Genomic DNA, 27,957 nt, shown 5'->3' on the forward strand with positions numbered 1-27,957 from the left:
GTGAGAAAAAACATGGGTTGAGATAAGAACAATTTAATAGGCAAAGCAAAAGTCACACATGCTAGCAAAGCAGAATAAGAAATTCATTCACTTCCCATGGGCAGGCAGGGTTTAGCCATCTCCAGCTAAGCAGAACTCTTTGGGAAAGCAAATGCCATCACTCTGAGTGTCCCTTTTTTCCTATTTTCCTTAAAGTTGTCACTGCTGAATATGGCACCATATGATATGGGGTATCCCATAGGTCAGTTGGGATCAGCTGTCCCATTTATGTCCCCTCCCAACTTCCTGCCCACCTGCAGCTTACACCCTGGCCCAGCAGTGTGACAAGCAGAAAAGAGCTTGACTCTGTGTAAGCTCTGCTCAGCACTAACAAAAACATCTCTGTGTTATCAACACTGTTGCCAGCACAAATCCAAAACACAGCCCTATACCAACTACTGTAAAAAAAATATCCAAGCCAAACCAGCATACTGAAAAAGAGTACTTTTCAATTTTTTTACTTCTTTGAATCTTTCTGATAGTGGAGAATATCCAGAAACTGTATCATTGTGTCTTACAGTATCTCTGTGTCTATCAGTAGTATTGCAGGATGCTGTTGTTTTCCCATTGCTGCATCTAGTTGAGAAAGTAATTAGATATTGGTGTTATTATAGAGAGTTGTATACATCATTATGCAGGATAAATAGTATTTATTAGCAGTAAGATGCATTTTGATAGTTTGGTAGCATCAGTGAAATTGATGATACAGACAATAAAATAAAAATCCTCAGGGCATGATAATTTCATTAGAATTTCAAGAACTAGAATAAAATGCTGTTGGTATTTTATTATTTTATGATATACTGTTGGTATATATATTGGGGGGTAGTTTAATCTTGTTTCTCTCCTATAAGTGTGTAAATTTATATGCAAGCAATCCATATAACTGTAAATTCTGTATATTGGTTGTGCTTCTCACACAGTCCTCCGCCTAGCCCCTCAGGAACGATGACCATTACTGCTGGACATGCTCATTACCATTCTGTTCCAGTCTATGAGATGAAGTTTCCAGATCTTTGTGTGTATTAAGTGTCTTCTGAAGTCTGCTGGACATTATTTAGAATAGAGTACAATAGAAAGAACAAGATGAGTTTTCAAATTTTATTGTTTATTGTATCTAACTTTAATATAATGGTGGACATGAGCCAAATACAGATTACTTTAGCTAAATTCATTAAACTGTCTTGAATTGTTTTATGCTGTAATATATTTTGAGTTAGGTTTTTCACAGACCATGTTTCTTCATTTTCATATTTGAGTACATGTAAAAGTCAGATTTAAAACTTGTCTTGCCATATAGGTAAATATTTCAGTTACTGTAGGAATTTGTATTGCTTCAAATTCCTTTAATTTGAGATATTGTAACTGAAAATCTATTAAAGCCTTTTTTTAGTTTGGTTTGGCTTTTGGTTTTTTTTTTTTTTTTTTTTTGGTTAGTTGTTTTGTTGATTGTTTGTTTGGGTTTTTTTACTCCTCTCCACCTCAATTTTGTGTCAAACTAGAATGCTTTTGGCTTGCGTCATCTCATTCAGTGAAACCAGGGGAGCAGTACCTGAGCTCCCTCTTGTTCCTGCTGTTATAGCTGCTCAACTTGTTTGGATTAGATGGAAAAACCAGTAACCTTACATGTGTTCAAATACAGTGAATGAATTAATGGGCACTTGTTAAGTATATTTTGATGCATCACATAACATGCTTTTTAGATAGATACATCCAGTATATGTACTGTGTTTCTTGCTAAAAGTTAAATCTTAAGCTTTGCATAAGAGAGGAGAAATCTCCTCTTGAAGCACGGAATTGTGCAATATATTTCATGTCTTAAGATGTATGGTTTACAGACTGTACTTTTGAAAACACTGTAGTATTTTACTGTCTGCTTTAGTATAAATACAGGAGAGTTATATTTAGTATAGGAGAAAATAAACTGAGGGCATTTTAAATCATAAATACTAAAACTATATTCTATGAGACATTTCTCTATAGTTTATAACAGCTTTTTAGTGATATTTTAGACGTTGAAAGTAAACTTAATGAAACCATTTAAAGATCAAGAATTTATTACATATATTTTCAAGCAAAAGCATTTTTAGAGACGCATCTCTGTGTTTGTTTTTGTTTCATCTCTCAAACCTTTAAGGTAACTTTCATAGGTTTATGTATCTGAGCATATGCTATTCAAATGTAAATAAATTAAGACTGATAGAGTAAATCATAGACATTTGATGATAATTACCAAGGCTGTCTTTATGACTCACTAAATCCTGCCAGTAAAAAAAGAAAAACAGCATTAATTGATGCCATGAATAGTAATTTTGAAGTCCCTTAATCTGTCTGAATCTGACTGGGGCAGTGCAAACATGAATGAATGCTCTCAAATATCTATAATAAATGTAGACTTTTAATTGAGTGTTTTGGATTAGCAATGAACATGAACAAAGTAACCTAACTTCAGTTAGGCCTGCCTTGAGGAGGAGTCTGGTTTAGATGAATTTCAGAAGTCCCAACCTAAATTCATCTTTGATTGCATAACTCAAGATCTGAAGGATCATTTGCCCTGCTAATAATTGTAGAAAGGATTTTATGTTTTTTGAACAGTAGTCCAATATTGTACTGGACTACATTTAAAAGCCTGATGTGGCATGACCTAGAGAAATATCAGCTACTTAAACCTATGAGATGACATGCTGAGAGTTTCAGAAAGCATTCACAAAGCTCAAAAGGTAATTGAGACCTTCTTTTCAGTTTAACAGTGCAATCACAGCTGTTAGTGGATGACGAAACAGCCCCTTATCTACAGCATTCCGTTGTGATTTTTACTGCTGCAGCGTATCAGCCTGATCAGACCACAGTCTACACATAAATAGGACTCTAGCTTTTAGTTTTCACTTTTTTTTTCTTTTTTTTTAAGGTAAGACTAATAGTTTTTGGCCTGTATAAAGACTGTAATTTTTTAAAAAGTAAATCCAACATAGGGATACAATGTGAAAAATCTACCCACTCTGTCATTTTTTTTAAGAATAACACTTGGCACTTTTGTACAAAAAGGAGTCTAAGTAATACAGAATGTACTTCTGTTTGCACTTGTGCAGTATGGAGACTGTGCTGTAAATACAGGATTGTTTCTGTGATTGAATTCTGTTGCATGAATGCTGCATGTGAAAAAAAAAAAACTAGATTCAGCATTTCATTTTCTGTTCTGTTGGTGAAGTATTTTTCCTTTATGGTGATGGTAGGTTTCTGTGTTTCAAATGTTCAATTTGGGAAATGCAAGTGTTCTGCAGGTGTAGTGCAGGAAGTGAAGAGCTTGTAACACTCTGTGTGTTCACATGATATTTAATTTCTTCCTTTATGGAAATTCAGGGAGTCTGTAAGTTGATATTTGGTTCACTCTGGCCTTTCTAGACACATGGGAGATGGGAGTGACTGTAAAATGTATTGGTTTGTTAGTTATTGTTATATGAGCCAATGAATGAAACCAAAAGAATTAAGAATGCTGGTTATTGTACTGTACAAAGCTGCTTTGTTTCACTTTATGTTCTTCAGACAAGCTGCAGAACTTCAAAGCTCCTCATGCAAACTGGCCCTGTGTTATCTGCAACACACTGAGCACTGTCTTAATGGTTATAATTGGTACCCAGTTTAAATGTATTCCAGCTGTTGCTTGGGGTTCTCTTTCCTATTATGTCATCTTGAAAAAATAGAGCTTTTAGTAGTGAGTCACTTTAAAATAAATTAAATTCATGGTCATGCTAAAAGGTAGAAATAGCCTGTTGTCCAAAATCAGAGTAGGGCTAATTTGTCTGTTGTTTCAATGGTAATATATTCTGTACTCTGTGTAATGAACCAGTTTCAGTAAATGTAAGAACACACTGTGCAATCTATATTTAAGCAATAAAATAAACCAAAATTTAAAAATTAATATTTTCTAAGGTGTCAGTTAATTTTTATTGCTCACAATTTATATATCAATTACTAATTTTTTAGTATTTAAAATAGCCCTCTATTTGCACACCCAGTTGTTTTTTGCAGATATTACAGTATTAAACTGCTACATTTATTTACTATTAAACCTGGACAGGCTTGAGAGGTGGAGCTGTGAGAATCTCGTGAGGTTCAACAAGGCCGGGTGCAAGGTCCTGCACCTGGGGTCCGGGCAATCCCAAACACAAACATAGGGTGGGAGGAAAATGGATTGAGAGCAGCCCTGGGGACGACTTGGGGGTGTTGGTGGGTGAGAAGCTCCATGTGTCCCAGCAATGTGCTCTGGCAGCCCAGAAACCAAACATGTCCTGGGCTGCACCCTGTGCCCCATGAGCAGCAGGGCAAGGGAGGGGATTGTCCCCCTCCACTCTGCCCTTGGGAGTCCCCACCTGAGGTCCTGCATCCCGCTCTGGAGCCCCCAGAACAAGAAAGTTGTTGACTTGTCCAGATGAGGCCACAAAGGTGGTTAAGGGGCTGGAGCATCTCTGCTATGGAGACAGATGGAGTTGGGGCTGCTCATCCTGGAGGAACATGATTTCCCCTGGCTCTGGGGAGACCTTATAGCACTTTGAGTTACCTAAAGGGGATTCAGGAGTGCCGAAGAGGGGCTTTGGGAAGGGCATGCAGTGATAAGACAAGGAAGAATCACTCCAGATTGAAAGAGTAGGATTAGATTAGATGTTAGGAAGAAATTCTTTCCTGTGAGGGTGGTGAGGCACTGGAACAGGCTGCCCACGGAGGCTGTGGATGGCCCATCCCTGCAAGTGTTCATGGCCAGGTTGGATGGGACTCTGGGCAACCTGGTCTAATGAAAAGTGTTGGTGCCCATGGGACAGGCAAAGAATTCAGTGATTAAAAAGGTAAAATATTGAAGTAGGAAATATTTGTAGGTTAGTAGTTAATAAATTAGTTGTTTGCTTTTGGGATACAGCTAGGTTTTTGTCACCCTGATTCTTAAGTTTTTCTAAAGCCTTCTGAGTTTACATTCTGTTGGAAAACTTTCCCACACAATTTCTGTAAATAACATATTGTTTTGCATTCCTTCATGGGGGTGGAGAAACTTGAGTACTAGTGGTTTGTCCAATGTCTTTGGAGAGGTGGCCCATTCACTCTCCAATCCACTAGCACCTTTGGAAAATATAAAAGTTGGAGTCAGAAAATAAACTTTCTCTTTTACTTTGCAAAATAGCAGGTGGCTCGCGTTGTGCTTTCTCGTGTCCTATAGCGACAGGTTTTGGCCAGATGTGCCCCAAATCTATGAAAAATGTGGTGTAAAGTGACTATGAGAATGAGAGAAGAAAGAAAAAAGCTATGCTAAATGTTTCTTTTTGATCTGCTTGTCATTTTAAAAATTATTTTAGCACTGATCCCTGGTTATGAATAAATGTAGCTAATCATGACTAGATTATTTAAGACTTCACTTTGGCAACACAATTCATGTGGTAGTAATTAGGGCACAACTTGTGTGTTAAACTGTTTCTGAAACAGAGATACTGGGGAAAAGCACAAAGGAATTAATGACAACATTGCCTGAACAAAAGCGTATTTATCTTGTTATTTCTCTTTTAATGATTAAATTGATTGATTAAATGATCCATCCCTATTTCTGCAGTCAGAAAATTCAGCATAGTTGAGTGAATGTTTGCATAACCATGAAGGTAGTAATAATCAGCAGAAAGGAATGGGAGTTTATTTTAAGGTGCAGTGTTCAGAGCAGAAGCACCACTCTTGTCAAAGAGATTAACTGATGTTATTGGTACTCTGCAATGCGATTTATTCACCTGTTTACAGGCCAGTTTTCCACATTTCAGCTCATCATTTGTCTCACTTTCTCATTGCAGTGTTTATTTTTAAATTCTCTGAAATGTAAAATAAGTTTTCATCCCTATAATAAAATTTGCAGTGTAATGCAGATCTCATCCTCAGCATAGGACAAAAATGGACATTTTGCAGTTTTAGCATTTTGCTTCAGTTCTGAGATGTCCTTTTTCTGTATGGCATAAAGGGGGAGTTAATTAAAATCTTGTCTGCAAATAGAATTTGTCACATCACTTATTTGACGTCTGCCTTCCCTTAAAGAAAGTCTTTTTATTCTGTTGGTTTTTTCACTAAGGCTGAAAATGTAGCCACTGGGATCCAGAGGGATTCACTTGGCTAAATACCTTTGAGGTTTATTTTGGGAGTTTGTGTAGTGGGATTGGTTTGTTTGTTTGTGCTTTGGTGGGGGGGAGGGGGTGGCAATGTTTAGGGTTTTGTTTGTTTGGGGGTTTTTTGCACTGTAGTAATCCTTTGCACTTTTAATGTAGGAAAAATACTGAAGGGGGCATATCACCAGCCAGAAGTTTATCAAATATAAACTGTTCATCCAAGAACATTCACCTGCTGTTCTCACACTGTTCAGTTCACACAGGATCACATACTGGCGTTTAGTGAACTGCAGCAGGATCTGGAAGAACACAGGCAGCGTCTCTGCACCAGCATGAGGGTGTGTGCTCTAGTCATTGGATATTAGGGATATGTGCTATAGTCATTGGTCTGTAGGAATACTTTGGTGACACAATTCAGTCCTGTAGAACAAGCTGATGGAGAAGAAATCCAGACCTTTCAGAGCACCTGAATGAATGACTGGGAAGTTCGTAGCAACATTTTTTGTTCCAGGAAGTGCTGGTGATTCACAGAATGGGTTGGGTTGGAAGGGATCTTTTAGAGGATTTTCATGGCCTGATATTACACCTCTCTCCCTTCAAGTCTGTTTTAAAGCCTGTCAGTTCGCCCTGATAGCTCATGAGCAAAGATCCTCTTGCCCATGTGAGAAATATGAATCCCATCTGACACAAACAGGTCTGGTGATGTGCTGATCACCCCAGTACTGAAAATACCCAAATTCTTGCTGTAACCCCAGCCACAGAGCCAGGTATTGATAGACTGAGTCTGTCTGTTAGTGCAAGGATAGGGGAAAAAAATGACCTATGCTCCACATTTCCTGATCAGCCATTCTGAGATGCTGAAGCCTCTTTTGATCACCCTTGGACTGCATGTTGTGACTTCATCACCCCCAACATGGAAGAGCAATAGTGAGTAACAGTCTGTGGGGTGTACCAGGCTGGGAAGTTTCCTGCTCATGTCCTTAACTTGGGCCCCAGGGAGGGAAGAGGCTTTTACCACCTCTAAATTACTGCTTCAGTCCATGAATTATGGCTCTTAGAGTACTGCTGACTGAGCAAGATGGCAAAAGAGGAGAGTCTGTCCAGAATTTTGGACCTTCTGTTGCCTTCAGAAGGGAGTCACACACAGCTATAGACGGGGATGAAAAAGGAACTTTCAAGTAATTACTTTAGCTTTGCTTCTGGTTGTTTCCTGCTAAGCTTGGTAAAGGAAAAATGTCTGCAGAGGGAGTTGGAGTAGTTGCAGGTTGGTTTAATTAAAAACCTGGAATATTTGGCCACCATCAGCAAGATCCAATCTGAACGAAGTGCACAGTTAACAACAGTCAGTCTGATCATAACATTTTTTACATAAGAAAGCAAGTGAAATTATTTAGAACACTGTCACATAATTATTTAAGGTAATATCTGACCTAGGTGGATGGTCCATAGTGCTGACCTCCCCACAGTAAGGAGTTAATACAGCCTAACACCTAATCCTAGTCTATGATTATGTCATTTGTGTGCTGGAGAGTGTGAGGCAGCGTGTAGGGGATAAGGAGGGCAGGTACTCAGTGCCTGGCTGCTGTCCTGCCCCTTCCCAAGCCCATGGAGGTGGGTGTTTATCTGCCCTGGTGTCCCACAGTTCTGGAGTTCCCCCCGTGATGCTGCATCCCTCTCTTGGCTCTTCGGAACCCGCTCCGCAGGGCTCCTTCCTCCTCGCTGCTCTCCTCGGAGCTGGAGCCCCCTGTGCCTGTTTCTGTGCCTGTTTCTGTGCCTGTTGGGGGTCTCCCAGCAGGACCCCCCGGGCAGGAGACCTTCTCCTCTCGGCACTCCTGCCCGTGGGGAAGCTTCATGCTCTCGTTGAAGAAGGCAGAAGCCATGCACTGGGCCGCGGCCGTGTCACAGGCACAGAGGAGCTTCTCACACGTGCTCCAGCCAACGCCTGAAAGAGAAGTTTCACAATTCATGTTTGGAAGCTGTTCAACTTACTTCACGTATAATTTGCCATGGGTAGATGAGCTTTTGAAAACAAATTTTCAAATCTGCCATGAATTTTAGTCTCCAAAGTCACCATTAATTACCTAAACAAAAGCCTGACACCAAGGTGCTGGGCAGTGGAAGGTTCTGCTGGCTTTAGTTGAATTTGTGAATGTAAAGACACAAATAGCTGACTTCTGATTGCAATTATAAAATGTCTGAATGTAATTTTCTCAGCCTGAGCTGGTCACATACACAGCAGTGTAATAACCTTTATCTCAACTAGGAAAAAATTTCAAGTTTATAGTAAACATTGCTAATTTTTTGTAAGCTAAATATTTCTTTCTCTGTATTCAGCTCTAGCAGCTCCGTCATAGTGTCATTCAGTCTATCATGTTGATATACTGTCATCAGGATATGAGAATTTCCTCTCACACAAGCTTACATTTTGGTGTGTGATCAAAACATACAACTTCAGATCTCAAATTTCTTTCTGCATGACATCCAAGTTTCTTAACTTGCTCCATACAGCAGTGATGAGAGAAGCAGCATCTAAAATAAACAGTAGAATGGAAATAGAAATAGAAATGGAAAATACTTACTCTTCTGGAATCGCAGAATGATCACAATTTTTTGTCTGTCTTTATTTTCAATACCCATTACAACTAAAAAATTTTAGTTTTCATGCCCTGGAATTTTTTTTTTCTATGAAGAACAAAAAACAACCCAAGCTGTTCCTACTTTCACTTCCCTCTTCCTAATTCCTTTTATGTCATGTGTTTGACAGTGTTGTGTTATAATTTTAAGGCACATAATTATAATCATAATTGACCTAGTCTGCCATGAGAAGTGTCTTCCAGTGTTCAAATCTTGGCTGGAAATCTGAAAACTGCATCATGATTCCCAGATCATGCCATCTAATGCAATTTTTCATGCATGAAAAATTTTCTTGTTTGTGTGTGAGTGCAGGAAAAAGGTGTGTGCTCTACTTAGACCTGACATGCCCCAACTGTTATGAACTTCCCAGAGGAAGAGATTTTCAGCTGTAAATATAACGCTCCCAGAGCCACTTTTATTTGTGGAATTCTCTGCATTGCCCCTCATTGTCAGCCGTGCTGGCTCTTGGCCAAAAGAACTGACAGAAACTCTGACAGAACTCTGACAGAACTTAGCTCCAGCTGTGTTCCCTTCTGGAGGACAGTGTGCCCTGGGTGGATGTTAATTCTTCTCTTCATAAGTCACTTTCCAAGCCTCCTCCTAGCCAAGTGACCCTTATCCTCATCCCTTTGATGTACTCTTCCTTCTGCTCTGCTTACCTCCCATCATTCTCCTTTCTTATTTGGAGTTAGTAAGTTCTCTCCAAAATATTGGCACAACAATAGAATGTGGTTTAGTCACATTGGAATATTTTGTGGTTTATGTATTTAAGTGGATTTTTTTTTCCCCAGAATGTGATTTGACTACTGCTACAAAGCTATAGAATGCCCAGAGAATGATGTACTGATCTTCCCTGGTCCATGGGCACAACAGTAACACCCACAGTTAATGGCACGTACAGAGAAGCCCACACCTGTCCAGTGCATCGGTGGGATCACCTCTTCCCTCTTGGCCACAATAGCAGCCATAAGACTCAAATTCCTCTGGGCATCGCTCAGTTAAGCAGAACAGCATTTCTCCAAGCTGGGGCAGCTCCCTCTGCACTCTTCCACGTCCTCTCTCTTGCACAAAGGTCAATCGCTCGCACACTACAAAGCAAAGTTGTTATTTGACACATCATGTTTTCACTGGTTGAGGGCTCTCTTGTGGAGATAGAAGTGTTTCCAGAGCTATCAGAAACTTTGAAGGACAGCATTTTACCACCTCTAAATTACTGCTTCAGTCCATGAATTATGGCTCTTAGAGTACTGCTGACTGAGCAAGACGGCAAAAGGGCAAGGCAGTTTAAAGGGGAGAGAGATTCCTATGAAGACAGAATATAAAAGTCAACTTGGACAGCAATGGGGATATTTAGCAGTCCTTTGTCATCTTTAAAGGTAAGTTTTTCTTTTGGAATATTCAAACTCAGCTAAGTGTTCAGTGGTTTCTGTCTTGGTGATTTGGAAAATACAGTCCTAACCTCTCGTGCTTCCACGGTGATAGTTGGGCACGTTTTGCTGAAGGAAACAATATTTTTTTTTGTTCTCATTTGAAATATAGTCCAATTTGAGCTGTAGTACTCCTAGACCAAATGCAGGAGTGATCTGTTGTAATGGCTATTGTGCTGCTGAGGTTTTGGCATCACCAAATCCCAATCCTAATATCTCTGTGGCTCCTCTACTCAGGAAGAACTGATATTATGGGAATTATTCATAAGATTTGGAAGAACACAGTGTTCCATATCAGAAAAAAGACATCAAAGGGGCCTGTTCTGGGACTTTGCAGGGGAAAGGATGTAGAGGCTGATGGCTGGATTGCAGGAGGAGGAAGGAGGGAGGGTTTCTGTTCCTCTGCATCCTCCCTTCTCCCATGAATAATCCCATCTTTCCCTCTGAAGCTCTAGACTGATTCTCTGCTCTTGTCAGGGTCAATCCTGGATTACTGTTTCCAACAGGAAATACTGCCCATGTGCCTTCTTGGGTCTTGACTCATGCATGTTAATTCCCAGAATAAACCACAAGTTCAGGGAATTGATATGTGTTCTCTAAAAGCTGGTATTTTAAAATTGTATTTTCCAGTCTGGTGAAAGGTGAGGTTGATTCTTCTGCTCTTTTCCAGTTCCAGTGCTGCTTCTCTCCATTGGGAAGCCTAAAAAGATGGATGAGACAGTCCTTGAGTGTGGATTTATAGCCATGACAGGTCTGAAATATCTTAGGATCTCTGGGATACCTGAGCAGGAATTGGAACAGAATCACAAATGGTGAGAAAAAGTCTGACTGGCAAGACTGGCAAAATGTGAGAATGAAAAGCAGGAAAATTCCTATTGCTGCTGCTGCTTATAAAACAAAGTAGCCTAAATGTGTGATTAAATTATTTTCAACCAACAAAAGCAGAGAGAAACATTCCCTGAGCTCATTTTAGATACTGTATTATATGAAAAAAATTTCCTTACAAGCTAATAATTAGTAGTTTTTATAAGTGGTACTGACAGCGTATTGGCAGAAGAGGTTAAAGTGATGGAAGTTTTTGCAGAGTTCTCCACCTCCTGTTCTTCTAAATACCAATACATGTGTGCTTAGCTAACTGGTTTAAAATAACTATGATATTTATATGTAATACATACCTGCTTTCAATACAGAGGTTGCTGAATATTTCATCAGATGTAATGGGGGAAAGCCCCTTTATTTACCTTTTCCTGCAGGTCCCCTCTCAGACAGTCCCAGGTCCAGAGCTATTCCAGAGGAAGCTGTGCTCAGGCCACCCTTTGCAGGGCTTGTCTCTGGATAAGACAAATGCATAGATTAGACTTGTGAAGGTAGAATAACCCTTCTTTCAGCAGTGTGTCCAAAAGTGCATATTCTAAACTATTAGCAACTTCAGTCTTCTAAAATTTGCTAATTCTTTGTGGGAGGCTGTTAGTGAAGTGGTTAGTGAATGGTTAGTGAAGCTTTCCTGGTCAGGTGGCAGTGAGCTGCCCTTTCCAGGGCAATCAGTGCTATTCAGCCTGTATTGTATGTAACCTCCAGATTTAAGTAACAAAATAGTTTAATTTTACATATCCATGAAAAATGCTGACCCCTCAGATAGCTGTAAACAGCAAAAGGGGAGTGCTCTACATTAGAAAAGGTGTAATTCATTTTTCACTTGCCTTTTCCTTTTGTCCTTGCAGGTGTGCCTGCAGAACTCCTGTTGGTGGGGACAATTTTGACTTGCATTGAGTTACTGTCTCCTGGGAATGAGGCTGGGGAGGTGGTTATCTCTTCCACTGGGACCAAAGCTTCCATAGAGCCATCTTCTTCTAAATAAGCAGAAAAAAGAAAGCAGAAGAAGAAATAGAAAATAAACAGCAAGATTTTAATTTTAGATAGCTGGTGAGACTAATATCCTCAGGCAGAATGAGTGTGAATTGATGGTCATAGAGAAGGAGTATCTAAGAGGAGAATTGGAAAAGCAGAGTATCCACACTGGTCATTTATGCACATCTCTTGCCTTTCAGAAGAAAGGACTGTAGTTGATTATGATAAATTTAAAATTAACTTCTGATTTATTTATTTTTTAAATTCTCTATGTACTGAGACAAATTACTTTGCCAGGTGCTGAAAATCACATTTTTTGCTGCTTAGTCAGCTGTACTGAGAGATAAAGTTGAGGTGAAATGTCATTTGCTGAGTAAATTGCTTTAAAAAGTGTCTGTTCACCTGAAGCTGCTAAAACTGAGAGTAACATCAGTGAAAGGAAGAAGTTATTTGACTGATGCAGAGCTGAATGACTGAAGGGTTTACTGGGTTGTAATCACAAGGAAATATTGAGGGGAAAATAAATTGAGAAAGATTTGTTTTCATGAGATTCTTTATCCTAAAAATTAATTTGATATTTGTTTTTTGATTATCTGACACTTTATTGTTGATCAGGAATGTTTTGTTGAATTTGGAGGTACTAAAATATTATTCTTACTTTTTAAACCTTTTTTTTATATAAAATAATTTGTAAATGAAAACACATCAAATGGTTTCTTTTTTTTTTTTTTTTTAATATCAATGAGAACAATGTGGCATTTCACAAAAGAAATACTTTGAAAATACTAGCAGGCATGCATTTTCATATTTTTAAAGCTTTCCTTTTGAATTCTTTTACTGAATTTATTGATTGGACTAAACTCAAATTCATTAAGCTTATCCCTCTGATGTTCTGGTTTTAGTATGTGTTGAAAATAACCTGTCATAGGATAAGAGAATAGATTAAAAGAAATTAAAGTACTCTAAGAACACAGCAAAGCCCGTGAAAGGTGGCAGAAAGGGATCAATAGTCACACACTGGTTTTGATAGCTCAGCAAGGTGCACATTTTATGCTCCTTTGTTTGGCAGTGGAATGTTGAAATGAAAGTGATCCCTGCTGGATGTAAAAAATAAAACCAGAGTTTGGGAAATTCTATGCTTAGCTAAGAATAGATATCACAAATAATCTCCTGGGAGCCATGCAGACCGGCAACACAATACACAGATTTTCTGATACATTCAAGTTAATGCACGAGAGCCTTTAGTGATTTTGAGCAGTGCTTAGTACAGCAATGCTGAATTCATTGGGGTAGGAGACAGGGATATTGTTCAGACAGTGGAATCAAAGTCAAAAAATGACTGCTTTTAACTCTCCATAAATGTCAGTTTTCCCTGACATTTTTCTCATGGATTTCAGCCTGCCTGGATAATCCTTTCTACACAAAAAGGGCCAGAGGAAACTTCCAGATCTACCAAGGTGCTCCATTTTCAGCTGAATCTACTGGTGAGGCTGTGCTCAAAGCATGGACTCCTGCAAAAGCTGGAACAAGTTTTAGACTGGGAGAGAGTTCCATGGAATTATCTATAATAAAGGAGGAAGCAAAATCAAAATAAACCCTTCTGGGAGCAGATGCTGTGAATGTAATTTACAGAAACAACCATTATATCATTAACCCTTATGTGAAGAGGCTTTCAGAAATACTTGGATGAGGAGTGCAAATGAGTGGCTGGAGGCAAGGAACAGCTAATGCTTCTCAGCCAAGTTTTATTGTTTGTGTATCTGCTATCTGACCCTGATCTAAATTTGATTCTCTGGCAGCCCTGTTGCTACCATGCACAGAGTTTTAACTGTGATACTTTTAGATGAAGAATTGCTATGTCAGTCAAAGAAAGAGGAAAAATGAGGGTCACTGACCTTTTATTGAGAGGACAGGGGGAGCAGGAGCTGTGCCTCTGTGGTCCCCTGAGGTACCTGTACAAAAACCAGAGGCATCATGGTAGTGACCTGCCAGGTGAATTCCTGCCATGCATTTCTGAAATTACTTTGACTTAAAGCATTACAAAGCCTAACCAAAGAGCCTGGATTTATAAAGATGGTAATTAGGAAAAGCAAAGTGGTTTGCTGAAGGATGTGCAAGTCAGCAGAAGAAATATTATCCAGAAATTGTCTGCTGAAGATTTTTGACTGTGACACCACAGACCTTCATAAATGAAAATCCATCTTCACCTGTAGTCAAGAGTGCCAAATTTGTCAACAAAATTTAATGACTCTTACCTCTGGCTTTGGAAGTTGCCAAGACTGTGTCAGGGGGCTCAAAAGAAACCACTGTTGAAAATAGAAAATATAAACTCAGGAAACACATTGCCAGCACAGTTATGAACAGTCAGGTTGCTGAGAAGGGCTTTTTCTGAAAACAGGAAGATACAGACATATCATGGATAGACATTTGCCTATTTTTTCAGGGGTGTATTTGTGGCTACAAAGTAATACTCATAAATTAATCTCATTGCATGTAAATAATGTACTAGCATTAATAATGTAACAGCACTAACACAGGATTCTGTGATTCTATGAAAGAAGTGTCAATATGGATTAATTGGGAGATTCAATATTAAGTCCATTTGGCAGACAAATAGACTAAACAGGATTAGGTCTGGCATCCCAGTCTTGTACACAAAAGGATGCTGCATTCCTTGTGAGCACCTTGTGTTTGCCTGCACTGAGAGTCAGGTGAGGATGGGCAGCCATAAGGCCAAATACCTCCCTGATCTCTAATTTGTTTTCTTTACCTGATAAAATGATTTTCATTTGTCAGTTGCCTTTTGAAAAATTATAAAAATAGCTATCAAATGATCTAAAAAATCATCTCCACATCTTTTTTCTGTGTTGTTAGGATATTGTGATGGGAAGAATAGATAGTTTGACTTTGAAGGAGTTTCTCAATGATACTTAGCTTTGGTTTAATGAAACTTCCACAGTAGTCAATGTTGAAGATTATTTGGGCTTAAACAGGAAGATAACTGGTTAAATAGTAAGTGGTTCTCCAAATGTTTCCTTCAAAGACTGATTAGCAACAGTATCTATATTGTTTTCAGCTTTCTAAAATTCCTAATACAGGTTTTTTTTCATTGGTAGTGCTTGGAACCTCATGATGGACTGTGCCTCAGTAGGGAGCAGGAGTAGTTGTTTTTCCAGGAAGGGAAACATTGCTACTGAAGTGCAAATACAGGTGCTCTCATTCCTTCAGGAGTTCTGTTTTCTATTACAAAGTGTCCCAGAAGCAGATAGAAAAACATGAACCAACACTGGAGCAGCTGCTAGGCGAGAATATAAAATATTGAAAAAAACTACTTTGATAATACAGGAGAGGTATGAAGGAACAGCCAGCACTTAGATTCAGCCTTTTCAGGTACCTACACTTGGGCATGTGCTGCTATTTAAAAATATAAAAAATAAACCAACAAACTTTTAAATGTCAGAAACCTTGTTTTTTAAAAAGAAAAAAAAAAAATTTCCATGTGGTTTTCATCATTCCAGATTCACACTTAGGGCAATGGCACGCTCAGAGGAGCACAATAAAGCTTGAAATCAGCTTCTTAGGTTCTCAAAAAAATCCAGCTTTCCACTTCTCCCCATGAAAGCTGGTCTAGTGCAAAGTGTCCCTGCCCACAGCAGGGGCTTTGGAATGAGATGATCTTTAAGGGCCTTTCCAACACAAACCACTCTGTGATTTTCTGGGTTAAGCAGTGGCCTGGTTGCACATACCCAGTGCATGTTGTTTGTGTGCTTGGCAGAGATGGGGTCTGTGAACAGGCAACACGGAATCATCAAGATAGGAAGAGACCTTCAGGTCACCCAGCCCAGCTGTCAGCCCAGCCCTGCCCCTGGAACCCCTAAACCACCAAACCACATTGCCCAGTGCCAGATCCAGATGCCTCCTAAACACCTCCAGGGGTGGTGACTCCCTGGCCAGCTTATTCCAATGTCTGAGCTCCTGAAGAATGAAAAAATTCTTACTAATAGCTAATCTGACTCTCCCCTGTCTCATCTGAAGGACATTTCCTCTGATTGTTTCCCTGCAGGCACGGTAGAAGAGCCCAATGCCCACCTCCCCACACCCTCCTGTCAGGGGGTTGTAGAGAGCAATGAGGTCCCCCTGAGCCTGCTCTTCTCACGGCTAAACAAACCCATCTGCCTCAGCCACCCCTCATAAGAAATGTTCTCTTGTCCTCTCATGAGCCTTGCTGCCCTTCTCTGGACACACTGCAGCACCTCAATGTCCTTTTTAAAGTGAGGAGCCCAGAGCTGAGCACAGCACTCGTGATGCTGAGGGGGGATCACTGCCCTGGTCCTGCTGGTCACACTGTTGCTGACACAAGCCAAGATGCCACTGGCCTTCTGGGCCACCTGGACACACACACACTGGCTCCTACTGAGGCAGCTGTGGACCAGCACCCTCAGTCCATTTTCCAAACAGCTCTGATGCCTCTTCTCCCTGAACAGCAGTGTGACTTTGCTTGTGATGGAGCCACAAAGTGGTTTAGAGACTCACCAAGGAGGATCCTGAGTGAGGAGGTGTCAGCCTGAATCTCTTTGCTACAAGTAAATAAAACACCAAACTGGTGGCTTGTTGGCACAAACCATGCTCAGAATTTCCTCCTGTTACCGCTTGGTCTTAATTAATTCAATATCTTTTAAAGACAAGAAATGTGCTGTGGGTCCAGTGGTTGGCACCCACAGAGGGGATCTCTGCCAACCAGCTCATCTGCTCCAACCTGTGTTCCCAGGGAAACAAAAGGCTGTTTTGATGAAAACAGGTTTTGTTGTAGAGCATTCTCAGCCCTTGGGAAACTTACTGTAAACACATTACATGCACAAATTGAAAAATTACACCTTCCCATTCAGTCTTGAACTCCATCACCAAAACATTAAATCTAGTTTTACATCAGTCCTTTTGGATGGGCAGGAAGAAAGCAAACATCTTGTGTTCTCTCAGCTTTTGGGAGCTGAAAGCAGGACTTTTCTCAGTCTAAGTTGCAAACCTTCTTCCACAGATGCAGTCACAGCCCGTGTTTCATCAGTCCCTTGATGAACCAATTCTGCAAAAAAAATTTTTTTATTCCAGAAACTCATGGCTTAGGGTGCTCCTTAGACTGTATCCTGGAATAACATGATCAGAATCATCACAAAGGAACTTATTTCTAAATATTATTATGATTACAGCAGCAGTATTAAAATATTGCTTTAGTATTTATACCCTACTGATACTAAATTCTATTGAGCTACATGCAGTATAATAATAAAAATAATCCCAAAGAGTTTCAACCTAAACAAGAGGAATTGGCTGTCAGTCAGCATTTTTAAAATTCTCATTTCTTCACATTATTTTTCTGAGTATAAATTGGTCTCAATTTAATACATTCCAGACAAAGAATTACAGAGGTCACCTACCCTCCATGTGTTGTGTTGTCAGCTCTCTCTTGCTGGTTGTTTCTGAAAGAGAAAAGTCTCTCATGAAGTGTGAGAAGGGGATTTTTTCACTCTTTGATCTGACTAGCACAAATCAGGAGTGCATTGAATGTATTCCTATTAAAGATTTAGTCAAATACATGCCCATTTCACTCAAATTTTTCTCTGCAATAAAGAACCTACCAAAATCCTTTTTCTATGTATTCATCAGATAGGGCTATTTTTTTTCCCAAAGTCAGAACTGGACAGAACAGCTATACAGAAGGATTATAATGTGAGTAAACACTAAGTGAAAATGTTTCATTCAAAGTTGCTTTTTTTTCATCAAGAAATATAATCAAGTACCTAAAATTAGCAGAGATATCCAGTGAACTAAAATGGAATCTGTCTTTATCAGCACTGATAAAATCAGCATTATTTTCCTGTTAGCAAAGAACAATTTCCCCTTTATTTTTAGTTTGTTGGATCTACCATACTGTATATCAGAGACAGCTGATCCCAGTGAAAGATTACTGTCTTCAAAAAAGACAGTGACCTGGTTTTGATGCAAACATTCCTGGGACATTTTCTTCTCCCTTGATGCATTCAGGAGGGTATGCACACATCCAGGGTGTGATACAGCTGTGTGTGTCTGTCTGTCCTTAGCACTGGAGGCTGTGACTGTGACCCAAAGGATCAGAAAAGCTAATGTTGCTTTTTCACGTCTCCCTCAGCTTGGGGACCCAGAGGTCCTGCCCTTGCCATGCTCTGGTTGCAATTCCATATGAATGAGGTTTTTAATCCAGGCTTGCTCCCACGGGGCAGGCATTTGGTCTTGCAGGGCTGTAATTTCAGCTACAGAGCTCAGATCAGTGTGTGACTGTGGGGATAAACCTCCCCTTCATCCTTAGCAGGGTTTTTCCTTCCAGAATGGAACCAAGTAACTGAACAGAGTAAGCCTGTTTTTGCTTTTCCAGTCAGTTTTTGAATGGTTTAAGGGAAGATTTGGGTTAGCAATCATTTCAGCATTTCCTGCTAGTGACATCATCACAAGTACCACTCATTCATTCCAGGTGGCAGAAGCTTCCTGAAGAAAAAAATTTCTTCACATCTAACTGGAATTTCCCTGCTGCAGTTGAGTTCCTTGCACCCTGTGCACCTCCAGGAAGAGTCTGGCTGCATCTTCTCACCACACCCCACTCAGTACTGAGAGCTGCAAAAAGATCTCCCCCAAGCCTTCTCCTCTTTCCTCACGGGCTCCAGCCCCCTTCCCCATCTCGGGAGCCTCTCCTGGCCCTGCTCCAGGACAGCAATCCATCTGCCTCCACCTTTTCTCCTGGTACTCACCCAAATAGCAGCAAATGGACAGGAGACATGAAACAGAGACCAGATTTATGGCAGGGAAGCACCCAGCTCCTGCTTCATTCTCGTTGGGTGACATTTGATGCCAGCAGAAAACCCGGCAGGAGGGGGCACTCAGTCAGATCCCTGTTATTACCTGTAACTGGAGATGGGCAGGAGGAGACATCCAGCCCACTCAGGGAGGAGTTGATCTGTGCATTCACAAAGCATTCAATGGCATCTTTGTCACAGGTGCAGAGGAACTGTTCACAGGGATCCACAAACTCTGGAAATAAAACAAAAATCCAAACAAGGTGCTATTGAAAAATCTTTTCCACCTTCTGCTTTTTCCTCCCTGTAAGGTTTGTGTCTGTATTTTGTTAGTCCAAACTTATTTACATTGTGCTTCTCCATGCAAAACATGGACAAGTTTCATAGTCCAACTCTTGTTTTAAACCAGTTGATGCAGTCTGGCATGGCTGTTAATAAATTATTTTCTCTTTGGTGGTGTCTGCAGATTATTGAGGACTACACAGCAAGGCTTTAGTTTCTCCATGGAAAGCTTAATCCAGCTGATACTGCATTTAACATTTCACAGCCTTCATTAAAATATTCCTCCTAACTCCACGAAGTCACAATCCACAATCCAAGCCATTCATGTGAGATGTGATTTGCTCCTTATAAAGAATAAGAGAACCTTAGAACAGCTTGGATTTGAAGGTGTGTTAAACCTCATGTCGTTCCACCCTCTGCCACGGGCAGGGACGCCTTCCTCTAGCACAGGTTGCTCAAAGCCCCATCCAACCTGGCCTTGAACACTTCCAGGGATGAGGCATCTACAACTTCTCTGGGCAACTTGTGTCAGTGCCTCACTGCCCTCAAAGTTAAAAATTTCTTCCTAACACAAAAGATATGAAAGAGTTTCCCATTAAACACTATTTTCTCTCTTCAAAATTTCCTACCTTTCAGAGTATTAAAAAAATTGACTTTTCATAGCTGCCACACTTCTATTTTGTATTGGGGCTATATAGAAAGAGCTTTAAAAGCCTTATTAATGCCTAAATGCATTTGGACTATTAGAGATTGGCCTAAATAACAAAAATTGTTTTAATTTGAAACAAGAAATGGAAATTGGATCAGATTCTTGATTAAATAGGATGTAAGAGTATTAGTTTGGGGATTCTGCTCCTCTTTGCTGGTATCCTCAAACCATGTTCTAGCATATAGTCTTTTCTGAGAGCCAATACTTGATGAAAATATATTAGGCATTAAAGAATCCCACTGCACTCTTGTCAGGCCTGTACCAACATTGCATGGAATAGCTCCTGTTATAACACACGCTCTCTGCCCTCACTGGTGATAGTGCTGTAGCTGAGGAGTGTGTGTGACCTTATGAACAAAGAATTGATCCCTCAAAGTACAGAAAAATCAGGCCTTGATGCCTCAGAAGAAGATTGTTTATCAGGTTTCTCTTCAGCATCTGCTGCATTTCTGATGTGTAAAGACATCTCAAGCAATGCTTAGTGGTCTTGCAAAGTAAGAGAAAGCCCAGGAAGAAGCTGCCTGTTGGAGGGGTTCTGGGAAGTGGAGGTGGTTTCTGATGAACTTGACTATGACTTTTGGGAGGTAGACCAGAACAAACTTCTGGTCGCAGTGAGGCTCCAGTGTCAAGCTCTTTTGACAGGTCAATCTCACCACAAGTCAGGTTTGTAGTAGAGCAGCTGACATCTGCAGAAATCTTTGATGGGTCCCACGTGCACTCCATCTCCAGCGCTTCCTCGTAGCATTTGCGGTGCTGAAAACAGCATCTTAAAAAGGAAATAACAGAGAGGTCAAACCATTTGTTTCCCTAGCTTGTTTCCCTTTGCAAGCGGGGAAGGGATTGTTTCTCTGTCATTGCAAGACATGGATAGTCTTCTGGGCCTGCTTCTCTGTCACAAAGTCTGTGGAGGCTCCTAATTTAGAGATGACAATGAGCTACTCTGAGAAATGGGAAAAGGTTGGTCTTACAGGCACTAGTACTTTCCCATGCCTTAAAAACCTCCTGTGAGGCATAGAGTCCTTTTCTGTGGAACAGAAATGGCACAGACAAGCCCCAAGATATGTACAGCAATTTTCTAAGAAATAAAATCAGTGAAAAAAATTGCAACACTGTGGGAACTGTCTCCTGAAGAGACAGGCAAGCCACAGGTTTGGAGGCTCCCTTGAACCAAGAGCACCTCTCTGTCAGTGGTAAAGCAACAATCAGTCTCTGCTGCACATGGCAGTAGGAATTCTGTGCTGATAGGGAAACCTCACTCCAGGGCTGCAAAACAACTTGTAAATACAAACTGTCTGTGTGGGTGATTCTCAGAACAAACCTGCTGATGGACGTTTTTGCAGTTTCTGGGTTTGTGCTTCTCTGCACTAAAATGAAGCTGAGTGAAGCAAAAGCCCAGGGGCTCAGATCTTGGGTATCAATCTATTGAACTGACTCAAGCTCCCATTTCAGGATGTCATCACAATTGTTCAGAAAACTTTTCACAGAGAAACTCCATGGCTTTTTTCCAGTAGCAGGATTAGATCTCCATTTTCCCAGCCATTCCATGCTGCAGAGTGGATGGATTAATTTCCAGCTATCTATAGGCTTAGCCCTTTCTGAGCCACTGCTGTCTTCACTCAGGGAATTAATATATTACATTGTTGGAAAACCCATTTTCTTGATAGACATGGATGTATCGTGATTCTCTTTGAATTTCCTTTCACATCTCCTGCTGATATAATTAAACAAGTATCTGATTGTCCTGGCCTGAGATTACTTTTCCTCTCACTAGAGTCAGATGATGTGGGTCCTACTTACCCACAAATAAATCTATCTTTTTATTACTGCTTTTAAATAATTTATACAGATGCTATGCTTTGGACAATCAGAGCATGATGGCATTTATTGCCAGTCTGGGCAGAAAAGGATCTCTCATGGATATGACTTACTCATCAACTTCATCCACAGGGAGCCCTTCCATCTCAAACCGGCAAGAGCAACCATAATCTTCGAAATCCCTGGGACAAAACCCAGTAACACACTTCATTCTGTTCACAAAGTTGAGAAGGGCAGGGAAGTTGGTGAAGATGGACTGTAACCAGGTGAAGTGAGAACCCAGGCAGTCTGGAAAGAGAAGAGCCATAGAAGAGCTGGTAAATGGAGGTGAGGCAGGCGTGGGTGAACCACGGGTGATGTTTGCATGAGCACAGAGCCCAAACAAGGCAGTGACAACGGGCACTCAGCAGTGTTTAGTGTTACAGTGGTCTTTGGGGAGATCTGCATCCACAAAAATCCCTCTTTCATCTTAGTAAATATATAAAAACAAACCCCACAGGATTTCTATTCAGTGCTAAAGTACAACTGGAACAGGTACGTACCAAAAAATAATGCAACACTTTCCACATTTTGAAAGACTCCATTGAAGAGTGTGGCATTGTCTAAATGAAAAAATAAACAAACAGTGCTTACTTAAAAAAAAAAAAAAAAATTCTTCCTCTACCAGACTTCCCCTAGTCTCACTTCAGTTTTTAAACCATTTGGAGATGTGAGCTATTTGCTCACACTTCCCTGTGAAGCTTCTAGAATACAAGGATTCCCATTGCCATGCAATATTGCAGAAAGTAAAGCTTAAACCTTTCTTACTCAAGATTCTTTCAGGTGTGTTAAGCAGCTCTGGCAGGAATGCTGGTGGCTCCAGTTCTTGGCCACCTACCTCAGCAAATAAATTTGAGAAGAAAAAGGTTTAAATGTTAGGAAAAAAAAAATCACAAAAAACAAACCAAAAACAAACCAAAAACAAGCAAACAAAAACAAACAAACAAACAAAACAACAACAAAAAACCCCCAAAATATCCCAATAAACCAGCCACATATATTTCATTATGATACACTGCAGTTGAATATCTTCCTACACTGGTAAGCTGATTTATCAAAGACATGAAGTACTTGCTCAGCTCCACCCCCTCCCTGAAAAGCCCAGAATTGTACTGGTGTGGACTGGTGTTTACTGGCAATTCACACCCACTTCAGCTCAAAACCCAGTCTCTTAAACAGGTATTGCTGCTGAGGATGAGCTAACCCTTGTCTTCCTGTTCTCATCTGAACAGTAGCCCTTACAGGACAAATTAGTAGAATTATATAAAATTGGTTTAGTGCCCACCTATCCCAAATACTCTGTAACCCTGTGCTGTAATGTGAAACAGGGTTCTATAATGTGGATGTGAAACAGAGTTTCGTATAATTTGAAACAGTGTTATTTGAAGTTATTTGGTTTTTCTGAGTCCGTCTTGGCTATTGCATTATTGCCTCATTGTCTCATTGTCTCTTTTCCTATAATTCTTTATATTTTAAGTTAATTATCTCTTCTTCCTTTTGAAGATGATGTGGTAGATTTGGCATCTTTTCAACACTTCCATTTTTACTGTTGGCCAAATCTGAATTAGAGTAAAATCTAATATTTGTTCTCTCCCTTCCAATTTGTAACCTGTTTTTTTTTTCCTCTGCATGATTCAGAAGACAGTGTATTACTTTGGATTTATTTAACCTTGGCTAAAAAAAAATAAAATAGTAGTAAGTAAAGGATAATTACTGTCTCAAGAATCTATATATTTAAAACTGAAAAAGCCCATAGTGTTAAATTCATGGCATAACTTATGTCTCAGAATAACTGACATTAGGAAAGCTGTCCTTTTTCTCCAAAAAAAATCTGGGAAAGAGCTGACAGTCGTCTTGCTCATCTGTTACATTTTCCTGCAATAAATATAGGGTAAAAGAGTAAAGCAGAGTGGTGGGGTTTTTAGACAGGAGGCTTAACTCTAAGTTTAGTAAAGGATTAAGAAAAATAGGAATTTTCTTTTTTAAGATGATATATAAGTGCTTTCTCAGTATGTCCACAACTTTTGTGATGTGAACAAGATTTTCATGCTAATAGTCATATCCTCCCAGCAATTAATTTCTCAAGTTCAGTTGCAGAATATGGATCCAGGATTCAGTGAGTCAGGAAGGGGTGCTTCCTCTTGTGTTATACTTTTTCCTGAAATTCTTGGTCACAATGGGAAGCTTTTAGATAAACAGTATTACACCAAAAGTGTCCTTCTCTGCAGCAGGACTAAGGGGAGCAAATTGCTTTCTACAAACCAGAAAAAGTCTCCCAATAAAAGCTGGTCTTTTCACAGAACTGGAATAAGTCTGTTGAAAGCTTCATTGCCATGAGGAATTCGGCTTCAGGCAAAATAATGGCATAAAACCAGCATTGAGTGCTATATACATACACATGCTTGCTAAAGAAAGACTAACCCTTATTTTCTGGCTTAAAGCCTGTATTTCCTCTGCAATGACAAACATCACCTGGGCCAGGTTCTGTTAAGTGCAACTGGAGCCAGGTTTGACACACTGCACAGCACCGTGGCTCAAACTAAGTGTTGGTGAAGAGCCATTAGTCATTTGGTCCCTTCAGCAAAATGTTTGGAGAACATGAAAATCCCACGGAGTGGAAATATGTCAGAGGAGAAAATTAGAAGCTGTGATTGCTGCACTATCCTTCACTTGCAATTAGTTCTTCTGAGCAAACTGAACTGTGTGCACCCAATTAACACTTAAATGTTTGAAGTTCTCCTGGAGAAGAATGTCCGCTCAGCAGTTTGGTAAATCATTGGCCCTTCTAATCCTCTAATTACAAAGAAAAACTTTTCTAATTGTCACCAAGTCAAGATCAATGAACCAGTGTTTGCTAACAAGATTGCTTACTTTTGTTTAAATTGGGGGTGGGAGGAACAAGGAGAAAATACTTTCTGGAGTAATTATTAGCTTTTCCTCTTTTGGTATCATGTATTTGGAACTACTGTCCTATGTAATTCCCTGTAGAGGCAGTGAAAGATTTTGCTACAAAAATCAATCCTTTAAATCTCAGAAGATTCTGGGGATGCCAACTTGTCTCACCTCTCTCTAAAACCTGATAAAAAATTCAGTAAGTTTTGAGGAGACTTGTATGATACATCAGCTCTTGGGCTTTCCCATTGTACATCTTATCTATGGAATTTCTTTTAATGTTCAGGTACATATAAAATTGTTTCTGGACTGCATCTGTGATTTTCCTACCTGACAACAATTTCCTGAAGTGTTGTGTAAAAAAAGCTTATCAAAAAACATCACTGCACCTCCAGTTGTCTTTTTCAGCCATGGCTCACTAAAATGTCCTAATACAGGGCATGGATGCACTCCTTACAATCCTTGGGAAGCAAAAACTTTGACTATACCAGAAAAAGTGAGGGTGCAGCAAACCCAAACTAATTGATTTATTCTAGGTAAATCACATTAATTCCTCTCAAAGATGCTGTTTCATGCATAGATATTTTCTTCAGTCTCAAAGCAGAGATCAGCAGCATAAATCCCACAGAAATATAAATCAATAATCCTTCCCAAACCTAAACATGGTAACACTTTAAATATTCATGTTCTGATTGTATTTAGCTAGGGGGAAACATTGTTGCACAGCCTTTTAAGATTTGGGGGAATTATTTTTTCAAATGCTTTGACAGAAAAATATATGAATGTCCAGATATTTTTGAGTGCAGTATCAATATAAAAATATATACATTTAAAATAAATAGATAGTGCAGGTATTTGGGCATTTGCTGTCACTGCAGTGGAAATGTGAATATTCTTTCTGATTTCTTTCGATATTGTAGGAGTCTTAAGGTTCAGCTTCATAATTTTAGCCTATATGTTTTGTGTTAGACCTTTTTGGTTTCTGAATTGCAATGTAAGCAACACCTCAGAAGAGAAGCAACTGGTGAAGTTGATGGAGGTCAGTGCAGAATTTTTCTATACTGGTGTCCTGAGTTTTCTCTTCCCTTTAGAAATATCCCCATGGATTGACCAGAAATTGTGATAGACCGTCTAAGAATTCTTCCCTTCACTTGTACATCATAACTCTTACTGGCATTCCTACAAAGAGCAGAGACTGCAGAAATTTGAGATATTTGCTCATCCCTGACTCAAGGAAGTTCATTCACTCATGACAATAAAATCTAAAGAGTTATATGAAGAAAAAGCTATTCATACTAAAATTCAAAACAGGAGCTTTAGGTTATATTTCAGGATGTACTGAATGTTTTGGATAATTAAGACAATACAAATGTATTTAATGAGTAGACTCTCTTTATATGAAACTTATAAATTTGGAGTCTTAATGGCTTAAATAGTGACAAAGTGCTAGCAAAAAGAAGTTGCAAACTTTTTTGTTGTATTTTTAACCCCACTACATTTTTTGTTGGTTCACTACAAGTCCTGAGAAAAATATTTTAGGAGTACTTCATAAAGAAAGGTCTTCAAGTACATCTGGATGTTGAACACCAAAATTTGAGCAGAGAGAAGGTGTGTTTCTAAGGGATTGTTTCCAACTGCTCATACTTAAAATAGTATTTTGATATAATATGAAATAATCATAAAAATACATTGCCACTTACCAGTGTATACGACCATGGACATAGACATCAGCAGAATTACAATCATTTTTTGTTTAATCCAAAGACAAGAAAAAAGTCACAAAGCAGACTGGTGTGCCTGGTGAGTTAAGTAAAATATTAGACAGAATGTTATCTCTTCAGTCTGGGAGTGGGAAGACACCATGTTCGGAAATCATTCTTTTGTAGCCTGGATATATTTCTGCTTGATAAAATTCAGTTTTTACCCTTATCATAGTAATATAAATGCATGTATTACAGGAATGATGAGCCTTATATATCCTTATTTTACCAATGTTGTCTAAAAGTCTGACTAACAATATTTATTTGGGTATTGCTTTGAGTCAACAGACTATGAAACTGCCATGTAGCAATAAAATGGTGCACTTACAGTTTCTTTTGCTTTGCAAACAGTTTTCAGGTCTTCCTTTGTCTCATACAATGTTCAAATAATTCATATATTTGAATGAAGATATTGTGAAACACTGTGCTAATGAAGTAATTCTGATGTTACATCTATGGAATTCAGGTTATCCACAATCCATTATAGTTATTTCATATCACAAAAATTTGTTCTCAAACATTTATTCCAATCTGTGCTGAGACTCATCTAATACATCCTAATTTTTTCCTAATGAGAACTATGATGTTATTTGGAGATCTTCAAGAAATAGTTGTAAAATATTCATCTAAATGTGTTGCACTAGTATTCATTAAATGGAAGATGGTAGATTGGTTTTTAACTACAGTCACAAATTACTTTAAATTTAGAACAAGTCAGGCATAGAGTTTTTTAAAGCCAAATAAATGAATATATATATATATATATATATATATATATATATATAAGTTTTTAAATATGTACCTGCTGATTATTATCTGCTTTTCTGAATTCAAATATGGAATTAATTTCTATTAGAAAATCATGTAATATTTCATCAAGAAGTGAGATTATAAATCTAACAGCTGTAAATATTTATATTCTATTTTCCGAAATCTCTTGCCTATATTTTTTTCTATTATTCCTAAGTCACAAATAGCTTATTCTACATTGTTTTCTTCTTGCTTCCCTTATTATAGAGAACATCCAGACAGACTTACCTTAAGGGTATTATCCCAAAGCAGCTGGATGGAAGACAAATGAATATCAGCAAAGCCAGTACTAACTTATTTATACCCACTTGGATATAGACCTCACCCATGTGATCACTTCCTTTATCAAACCCACATCAACATTTATTAATTAATTCTTCCATGAGATTCCTTGGAGTCATTATGCCCACAGTGTATCTGGCAATGTGGCTCCAGCCATGTAAAGGATCTATACTGAGAAGTCTGTTCTGCAGGTGCCCTCGCCATATAATAACTTTTCCTAATACTCCTGGCTGTAATTAAATAACAGTCATCCCATTGTTATTAATCACTCACAAAATCTCTTGGGCATGTGAATGTGGCTTTAATAGCTTAGCAAGAGGTAGTGTTTGGTGATGAAAGATGAGTGAGAGTTTACACAGCTTTAAACACTGCATTCCTCAGGGCTGGGAAGTCTTCTTTAATCTATCCTCAGTGGCTCTGATCCAAGGCTGAGTGAAATGCAGGAGAAGGTTGATTCAGTGAGCTTTGGGC

The 27,957-nt window shown here is 39.2% G+C and overlaps 2 protein-coding genes across 7 annotated transcripts in view; one reads left to right on the forward strand and one right to left on the reverse strand.

Annotated features, from left to right (window-relative positions):
* The window catches only part of EFR3A (EFR3 homolog A), a 76,542-nt gene extending 72,584 nt beyond the window's left edge, over positions 1-3,958 (forward strand). For 4 of the 6 annotated variants that reach the window (XM_030266705.4, XM_072925014.1, XM_072925015.1 and 1 more), the window contains exon 24: positions 2,782-3,958. In XM_030266705.4, coding sequence (XP_030122565.3) covers positions 2,782-2,899 — 118 coding nt within the window. In that variant the 3' untranslated portion in view covers positions 2,900-3,958. Of the gene's footprint in view, positions 1-962 lie in introns of all 6 variants that reach the window. The other 2 variants (XM_012572123.5, XM_002187800.7) reach the window with 2 other exon arrangements.
* A 3,475-nt stretch (positions 3,959-7,433) lies between these two features.
* Positions 7,434-26,408, reverse strand: OC90 (otoconin 90). Its single transcript, XM_072925016.1, has 15 exons — positions 26,335-26,408; positions 22,511-22,576; positions 22,246-22,305; positions 21,817-21,991; positions 20,542-20,654; positions 19,004-19,132; positions 17,509-17,550; positions 17,100-17,156; positions 14,332-14,382; positions 13,972-14,028; positions 11,929-12,078; positions 11,470-11,559; positions 9,715-9,889; positions 8,590-8,696; positions 7,434-8,109 (listed from the first exon to the last, which is right to left on the reverse strand). The coding sequence occupies exons 1-15, from the start codon at positions 26,378-26,380 to the stop codon at positions 7,787-7,789; spliced, it is 1,641 nt and encodes a 546-aa protein (XP_072781117.1). The 5' UTR covers positions 26,381-26,408; the 3' UTR covers positions 7,434-7,786.
* Between the last annotated feature and the right edge of the window lie 1,549 nt (positions 26,409-27,957).

The sequence above is a fragment of the Taeniopygia guttata genome, chromosome 2 (assembly GCF_048771995.1).
Source record: "Taeniopygia guttata chromosome 2, bTaeGut7.mat, whole genome shotgun sequence".
NCBI lineage: Eukaryota > Metazoa > Chordata > Aves > Passeriformes > Estrildidae > Taeniopygia > Taeniopygia guttata.